The 8,923-nt window shown below is 50.2% G+C and overlaps 2 protein-coding genes across 2 annotated transcripts; both read right to left on the bottom strand.

Moving 5' to 3' along the window:
• Positions 1–10: 10 nt before the first annotated feature.
• On the bottom strand, positions 11–1,596 carry F5B22DRAFT_599294 (uncharacterized protein). The gene is made up of 3 exons (XM_047974448.1): positions 1,118–1,596; positions 489–880; positions 11–304 (listed from the first exon to the last, which is right to left on the bottom strand). Exons 1-3 carry the CDS (start codon positions 1,359–1,361, stop codon positions 95–97), a joined length of 846 nt encoding a protein of 281 aa, XP_047832570.1. The 5' UTR covers positions 1,362–1,596; the 3' UTR covers positions 11–94.
• A 379-nt stretch (positions 1,597–1,975) lies between these two features.
• Positions 1,976–8,228, bottom strand: F5B22DRAFT_635175 (uncharacterized protein; the record flags this gene model as incomplete). Its single annotated transcript, XM_047977103.1, has 9 exons — positions 1,976–2,503; positions 2,564–3,196; positions 3,257–3,528; positions 4,088–4,163; positions 5,853–6,068; positions 6,117–6,348; positions 6,616–7,501; positions 7,532–7,645; positions 7,724–8,228. 9 exons carry the CDS (start codon positions 8,226–8,228, stop codon positions 1,976–1,978), a joined length of 3,462 nt encoding a protein of 1,153 aa, XP_047832571.1.
• Positions 8,229–8,923: the final 695 nt, after the last annotated feature.

The following is an 8,923-nucleotide window of genomic DNA, read 5'->3' on the forward strand; positions in this document are numbered from 1 at the left end:
ATTTTCCCATCCCCTTTGGACCGCAAGACTTGGCGTTCTGTCCTTCATGGTAGAGAGTTTTCATATCCATACTGTAACCCTACCTTTCACACACCTACTTCTTCTCCATGTACTCCTTGAACTCATCCTTATACTCCTCCCTCCAACGACTTAGCGGTGGCCTACCGAGGATCGCATCGTCCGTGTTCCACTGCATCCGACGCTTGTCCATGTCCTCCGTGACGTCGTTGTCAGGGCACAGGACCCAGAACTGGCCCTCGGCCATCTTCTTCTCCAGATAATCGACGACTTGCTCGGGCGTCCACTATGATCTAGTTAGCACATTTCACATAGAATAGACTGATAGACTTGTTTCCATGGAGCTGAGCACGGAGGGGAACTGCTGAGTTATAACAAACGAGAAATCAAAAGAAAAAGGTAATAAACTAAATGAAATGGGAAAAGTAATAGGGAAAGCAAATGGCAAAACTTCGCTCGCAAACACTCACAGCAGCATCCGGCTTCTCCCTTCCGCCCGTAGCCCCAGCAAGCGTCGTCCAAGTCCACCCAGGAACAAGCAAATGGACAGCAACAGCACCAGGATGCGACGCGGCAAGGTCGAACGAGAGGTGCTCGGCGAGGGCCTTAACAGCGGCTTTAGAAGCGTTATACGCCGGATTGCCCGGCGGGTTAGTAATGCCCTGCTTACTGCCCGTGATAACAACGGCAGCGGGCTCAGCCGTCGTCGCGTGCGCTTTCACGAGGGGCAATAGCGTCGTTATCCCGTTGATCACGCCGAACAGGTTCGTCTGCATGATCTTCTCGAAGCCTGAGGTATCTGCGTCCGAGAAGGACACGCGGAGGCTGGTCCCTGCGTTCAGGGCGAGGAGGTTGATTTTTCCTGGGAGGGGGGGTGTCAGTATAATTTACTTGGTGTATTGGATTTATATATATTAAAGTAATAGAGAGATTGTCTGCTTTTCTTCATTCATGCTTGAGAAAAAAGTAAATGCAGTCATGTAATATCGCTGTCGAGACACGCTCCCTTGAGCTCTGCGGGGTGCTATGACGACAACGAGGCAAGTTCGCACTCAAGAGCATCCCCCAAAATGCCATAAGAAAAAAAAGCATAACAAACCTCCAAAGTCCTTCTCGACCTTCTCCTTCAAAGCCGTCCAGTCCTCGATCTTCCCAACATCGATCCTGATGGTGTCAATCTTGTCGCCCAGGGCCGACTTCGCGGCGTCAAGGTTCTTCTCGTCAAAGTCGGCAACGAGCACGCGCATGCCATAGCCAACGCACTTCTTGGTGAGCGCGAGGCCGATGCCAGACGCGCCGCCTGTAATGACGGCCGTGTTCTGGCTGGCGTAGATTGCAGACATTTTTATATGAATCTCAGGTGCGCTTGAATGTATCAATTGATAGGTAGGAAGTGTTTGGTTTGCTTTTATGTGTGGCTGGTGGTAGATATGGGCACAATTTGAGACCCCGCCGCCACGGTGATGTAAAAGGTGCCACGTAATGAGCAAAGAAAGGGAAAACGGTGCATAGACGAGCCTAGCTCACACGTCAAGAAATCATTGAAGGTTTCCTGCTTGTTTATATCTCAATTCAATGGCCATGTCTGTTCTTAAGCCAAGGTCGACTCCAGGCTCGGGTTTAGGATTTTAGGAATTATTCGCCCCGTGTAACATGATAGTGACTCTCCGATACTCGGTTCTATCGGGTTTGTCCTATCAATCAGTTGTCTATATCTCTGCCTAACATATTGGCAACAAAGGGTGCCCTCAGTTGCAAGATACAAGACGCACGACACCCCATTCTGAGTAAAGGAATACCTTTTCCAACACAACTGAAAATACGATAGAACCTCCCTATAACGCCGCCCGTCTCCTATTCCCAAGTTTCAAATAATAGTAGCTTCCAAACAACCGACCGTTTCGCCTTACTGCCCAACATGACTGGAGGCTAAATGAGTCTTTGACTTTCCCCTCGTTTACCGTTGTGGCTGGGTGGGCATTCTAGAGAGCAGAGAATTAACACTTTCACGAGCATTGACTGTGCCCCAGATACTATCTTTCCCGCCCTTGCGCCACTCGTCTCCATTAGCATCTTCGCCGCCGCCCCTCACAGCTTCGCCCAAGATCACGTCGAGATCTCTTTTTTGTGAGCTAAGCCAATTGCGCACAAATGTGGCCGGATCTTCGCTCAATGATTCAAGGAAGTTGTGCTTTGCCTTAGACACATGAATAGCCTGGACAATGATCGCCAGCTTTTCGTCTAAAGATGACACTTCTTTCAACATCCCTGCATACCCGGCATTATTCAAGAACGCGGTCATCTGTTCTCGCAAAGGATCATCTACTGCTACTCGTACATCGTAGATTGTGGGTTGAGGGTCTTTGTGGAATTCTTCGTCAAGTCGAATCGTGTAAGGGAGCTGTACCGGGGGAAGGGGCTGCAGATGGGGAGAAATGTAGTCTGTGAGCTTAGGGATGGCTCCCATCTCAATGCCGCCGAAAGCCTGTTCGTTGTCAGCTTGGACTTGAATTTGAAATTTGTGATAGCAGTAGTGATGACTTACATTTCGCAGAAGTTCATCACAGCGAAAATTTCTCTTCTCCTCGTCTTCTTGCAACCCCATCATCTTTATGTACTCCCATAGTCCCATGACAATCTCTTGCCGTGTCGCCTCTCGCATGTCGACAATATCTTCGAGTTCGCGGCTGAGGGCATAGCGTTCAGGTTCCTCGTGCCTAATAAGATTGATGGTGATATTGAGATTCTCGTCGCCATTTCGCTTAAACGTCAATTCATCGAAGTCGGCGGCAGCAGGCAGGTTTGGGGACCCGCCCACTCGCTCTGGTTTTTTCCATTCCACACCCTGTTCAGCACCTCCCCTACTATGGGGGAAATCAACATGAAGGGCTTTGAAGAAATGCGAGAATCGGTATCTAGGTGGCTTGGGGGTTTTGGCCTTCGAATCTGACGGACCATCTTCTTCCATTCGGTCTGGGTCATCGGCACCATCCTTCGTGTCTTCAGGGTCATCGCTATTCCTGTCATCGTCGTCATCCAGAAGACGAGCCTCAATCTTGACACGATAAGTAGGCTCTAGATTCGAGTTAAAATCGAAGGTGTCCACGTTGAGACCGTTGCCCTGCCAGATTTGATTCTCGGCCGTGTTGGTGATCCATATTCGAAGTGTCTTCCAACGCTGCAAAGCCTAATTGTTAGCCGAGGAGATGATACAGTAGGAAGCTAATGCATCACAAACCTTCGCACTGCGAGTCACAGCGTCAACGATATCGAGACGCTTCCTCGTCATGGTCGCATCGAGCCTTCGCTCGAAGTCTCTAAGCTCTCGATAATTTTTTGCCACATCGCCCACTATGCAGTTATCAATTCCATCAGGAAGATTCTTGTCCGTCGGCTTGCGACTTCGACGCTTGGCGTGTTCAAATTGCATGGCGGCTTCTTGTTGCTGCTTCACTATCTGCGCTTGGGATAGCGCGACTGAATGATGTGGGCCGGAAGACATCATGGGACCTGCATCACAGATAATCAGAGAAAGAAGCTCGACGGGGTGCAATTGGAGACGAAGTATATATAAGAATTGATATGAATTGGTGTTCAAAGGGGGGATAGTATGTGCTGAGTAGTGGTACGAAAAAGCGGACACAATGCGACAGCAAGGCCGGCAATGGCACACAGGCGCGAATATAGACGGTGACGGAACAGAGGATGCGCCGGATCTGCGGTCTGATACGTGGGCATCGATGGATAGACGAGACAAGGAGCAATCAACAAGGGCCGAGAAAAGAACCAGAGCCGGAGCCAAGGGCCAGTGGAGCTGCAAGTTTCTCGCGTTGTGGGGTTTCACATCACAAGCGCGGGCCGTTGCTTGGAGTCGCGATACATCGGTAGCGCCCAATCCATGTTCTCCTCCCTTTGCATCTCTGTCTTGCTCTAACCTAAGCAGCGTTCTCGCTCTTTCCTTGCCATTGTTTCCCTCTCCTCTTTGGTCGTCATCATCACCATCATGACCATCGTCGTCATCATTACGAAATGTAATCACGGCGCAATCTATTAAGTGAATCGCACTTACCAATGCCACCCCGTCGCGGCCCTCCAGGTTGGGACACCCGTTGTTGGTGAAGTGACGGTTGATGATGTTGCTGGAGCTGCGGCGGTGGTGGTGCCACCACCATTTGCTGCTGTTGCGGGTATGGACGGTAGCCTGGCTGCATCATGACCGACTGCCTGGGCGCCTGACTGTGTTTGTGGTGTCTTCTGTGACTCTACGGCTCTGCGACCTATTGTGACTCTGTGAGACGTCGATGGCCCAGGGGCGACGATGGTGTGCGACGCCAGACGCCAAACACCAGCACCAGCACCAGCACCAGCGACGGCAGATTGGGATCGCGGATGGGGTGTCCACTCGAGTGGACGGATGAGAACTGGGGTTCGGCTACGGTGTTGTCTAGCGTGAGACTACGTTGTCGGAAATTTACTCGTGTCGTCAAATCGCGTCGGCCTCGTCGCGTGCGCGCTCTCGAGATCCGAAAGTGTTGCCGTAGGATCTCGGTTTGTGGAGCACCAGCAGCTGCTTGATCTAGATAATGGACGAGAGCGCTCAAGCTAACGTACACACGTGTATTAAAATTAATATGCAACTCACCAGTGGCAGTAGGTAGTGAGATGGGCGGGCAGGCAGCGCGCCAGTCCAGTCCAGTCCAGTCCCAAGCCTCAGCCAGGGAGCTAAGTTAGCCTGCATGGTCCAGTACCTATCTGTGCACTGTCTGCTGGGACGTGGCTGGTGCGATCTCGGATCCCCACTGTTTCTCGATTCAGCATCTTTGATTGGCTTCATTGGAAGGCTTCAACTACCTACCTAATACCTAATAGGTAACTAGGTCACCAACATCGCCCTTTGAATCGTGGCTCCCGCATCTCTACCGTGTGTAACTACCCCAAGCTGCACTGTAACAGATACGCACCGTAACATCGGAGATCTACTTGTACAACATCTGTTGGCAAATAAAAGAATGCCTCATCAGGTTCAACTTTGGTATCACTTCCATGCGGTGTTCTGGGCATACGCAAATATTAGGTATTCAACAACCCGCTACCCAGGTATTGCTGCCTTAGGTAGCGTTTACATGTATCTCATGTATTCGCTGATTGGTGACCTGGTTTTCGTCTCCTGTGACTTGGATCTGAGGGCGTCTTTGGAATTTATTAATCGGATATTACCAGCCCTCCAGTCTCTCTCTGTTTCCACTTATATCTTTCAACCATTCACCAGCGTAAACCCTCCATGCCCAAAGACATGTCCTATCAATTTGCATTTGCTTGCGCAAGCCATAGAATGCCACGCTACAATAATAAACCTGTAAAAAAACCTGTCGTCAAGGTGTATTATATGAACCGTAATATGATATATCCTTGCATGCAGTATGTTCCTTCTAATCCATCTAGAAAGCGGCGACAAGGATTGCAGGGCACTCTGAGTGCCTCGCAGATGCTGGGTGGTAAAACGACAAGATCCTTGCCAAGTATGCATTTTGTTGTCTCACAACTTAATCTCTTCCAAGATCATTCCAACGTACCTGAGCCGACGCCTCGCTATAACACCCGGAAAGAAAACTAGACGAGAACTTGGTAATAATGTTATGTGTCGGAGTGACCCGAAAAAGCAAACACACACGTCGAGGTTGATGATGTAACACCTCTGTAAGCGTGCTTTAGAAGGCCGAGCCTAGCCCTTGTTTGGATTGTCGTTTGCTGAAACGATTCCGCTTGGTAGTAGTCGTGTCCTCCAAACTTGCTTGGCTCCGACTAAGCGGATTGCGATGGGATCGGTCGCTTACGCTGTAGCCTTCGGGTCCAAAGGTACTGGCTGGACTTGACATGGACGATGATATCTCACCGAACGCGTTGTCGCTGACATAAGAACCCGACATGTTCGTCGAAGCTACAATATCCTTGGCCTGCTGTAGAGTCTCGATCCAATCGTCAGGCGTCGGTCCGGACGTGTCAAGGGAGGAAGGCGTCTTTATATCCTCAAATGTCCAATGATAGCCAGCCTGGTCCATATAAGCACAAGAATACAGCAGAAAAGAATCAATACGTACCGAATCAACACACCAGACCACCTGTCCTTTGGCGTCTATTTGAGTTTTCCAGGAGCAGTCGGGGGTAAGAAGCGATATATCCTGCTTCGCCTTCTTTTCTTCACCACCCGCTGGCGCCAGGATGATCCTCCCACTAGAGGTGATCATAACAAGCCTCTGCCTCTTTTTTGTGGTGCTCCCACCAAAAAAGCGGGTGAACTTCCGGTGGCCCTCTTCGCCCTTATTGTATGGACTATTTGGTATCGCAGATGACATAACTAAGAGATCACCAAGTCGTAGTATCCTCTCATTCGGCTTTGTTAATACTGGTGACCATTCGATATCGAGTTGAGAAGGCGGCGGTATGTCGGTGATAAGGCGTCCTGGGGTACGCGTGCCGCCATTGATGCCATTGCCGCCGGTATGCGGTCTAGCCCCTGGGTTCGACTGCTGAGAAGCTGCCATGCCATTCAGCTGGATTATCTTTGGTTCCTGGGAAGGAGGCACATAAGGACGTAACCGAGGCGCTTTTGTTTTCCACAAAATCTTGCCAAATTGCTGGCCGTCAAAGAATTCATGATTCTTGATGTGCTCAATTGTGAGCCTTCGAGCAGGATCTAGAACTAGTAATCGCTCGACTAAATCCCGTGCAGCTGACGGGAAACCGGGTGGGAATTCATAGTCAAGATTGACAATCTTCTGAAATGTCAAGTACTCAGAGCCGCCCTTGAAGGGAGGACGACCGGCTAGCATTTGATAGATGATGCATCCAAAAGCCCAGAGATCACTAGCCTTGCAAGCATTCTTGTTTGTGAGCAGCTCAGGACTGACATACTCGGCTGTGCCCACAAATGAGGCTGCTCGGCTATCATCTTGTTCTTTACCCCTGGAGCTCGTGCCTGTATCCTCAATCCTTGACGGGGTTTGCGGTGCTCTTGGATCACTCAACAACCTCGCAGTACCGAAGTCAGTAATCTTGACATGTAGTTGGTCGTCTAAAAGGACATTTTCGGGCTTGAGATCACGGTGTATCACACCGCGGGAATGCATATACTCAATAGCATCTAGGATCTGAGCCCCAAAGAACCTTGTGCACTCAACATCAAAGGTCCCTGTTTTTTTTAGGACCCCGAGAAGCTCTCCTCCACTGCAGATATCTAGCACGTAGTATAACGAGTTCTCGTCTTGAAAAGTATAGTAAAGCCGGACGATACCAGGGTGCTCTGTTAGACGGTTAAGAGTGTCCTTTTCAATGTTGACGTATTTGATCTTTCTTTCTTTGATGATGTGCCTCTTTTCGAGTACCTTGACTGCATATTCCTTGAGTGTTTGCCGGTCTGTCGCGAGGTAGACGCTGCTGTAGGACCCTTCTCCCAGCACCCTACCAAACGAAAAGTCACGAACCCCTTTTTTAACAGGTTTCATTATCGTCTTACCATTCGCATCAACTTCTTTTCGCATTCCTACAGCAGCTCCCCGATCTTTCCACTCTTCACTGCCAGTTGACCCAGGTATATCAGGTCCAAGTCCACGACCACGAGGTTCGGGTGCTACCGGTACACCAGCAATAGGCGCATATCCGGTAGCCATCCCTTTTGAGCTTCTCCTAGGAGGTAATGGTCCACTACCACTTGGTAATTGGGCCTGGCGGTTTTGGTTATATGAACGATCTCTGTGGCTAGATTCTCTAGAGGGTAAGTTGGCCGAATATTCTGGAGCTGTCCTTCCTGATTCGTTGTGAGCAGATGGTCGAGACGATTCGGTTCTTAGAATGTGGTAAGAGTTTGCGGCTTGATCGCGCACACTTGCTGTAGGAACAACATTGTAGAGAGCTGATACGGGGCGTGAAGATATATTGGAGTATGGCAGGGAACCATTTTGGTTGTAAGTAGACTGGTTTGTGGCTTCTGGTTCGACGGAGCCCACGCCTGTTCTTACTGGCTCGCTGCTTTGTGGTACACTCTGTGTCTTGTGTAGCTGAGTGTCGGGGGTAAAAATGTCGGTACTCGGTTGGCCTGGGGTGGACAGGTCGGAGTCGATAGAGTGTGGCTGGGGAGGACTCGGGGTGGCATCGTCCGGGTTTGCTATGCGCAGGCCACCCAGAGCCCTCGAGAGGCTCAGGTCATTGTTCATGGTGACGTGGAAGGAGTATGTCGGATCTAAGTTGTGGTTGTAAACAGCGGTACTCCGTTGCTAGTTGTAATCGGACGTGTATATCATAAAGTGGTGGGATAATTATAGATACGAGGACTTTCGGACAGAGTTAGATGCATATGCCAACCAATCTGGGTTGCAGTACTCTGCCACGGCTCCAAGCGATTGATCAATGGTAACTGGCAAGCGCAGTCGGCGAGAAACTGCAGGGCGAAGGGTAATCGGCATCCACTGGCAGAGGTCAGGTCGTCGAGGGAGGTTCAAGACGATTTGATATCTCCGATCCAGGCAATCCAGGCACCAGGATACGGAGGTCGCGGCGGCGGCAGTGGCAGCAGCAGGTGTAGACGCTGCTGCGCAATGGCGAACAGTTGAGAGGATGTAGTTCGGTAGATTGGGCAGGAGACGGATCGCAGGGCCATACCATCAAGACCCATCAAGCCAGAGTTGCTTGTTAAACCTGGTGGAAGGGAACAGGGAAAGGTATCAATGGCATAAGATGGAGGTGTACCCAAGATTCAGGTTGGTAGTACCAGGTACAATCGGTAGCACACATGTAAGAGGGTGGGTAGCAGGAGGCAGGAGGTGAGGTACCGGTAGAGGTAGGTACAATATGTAGGTTAGGTTAGGCTAGACCACCTAGACACCACAGTACTGTAGGTACAACAGCACAG

This window comes from Xylaria bambusicola, assembly GCF_022495145.1.
Source record: "Xylaria bambusicola strain CBS 139988 unplaced genomic scaffold F5B22scaffold_12, whole genome shotgun sequence".
NCBI classification, from domain to species: Eukaryota; Fungi; Ascomycota; class Sordariomycetes; order Xylariales; family Xylariaceae; genus Xylaria; species Xylaria bambusicola.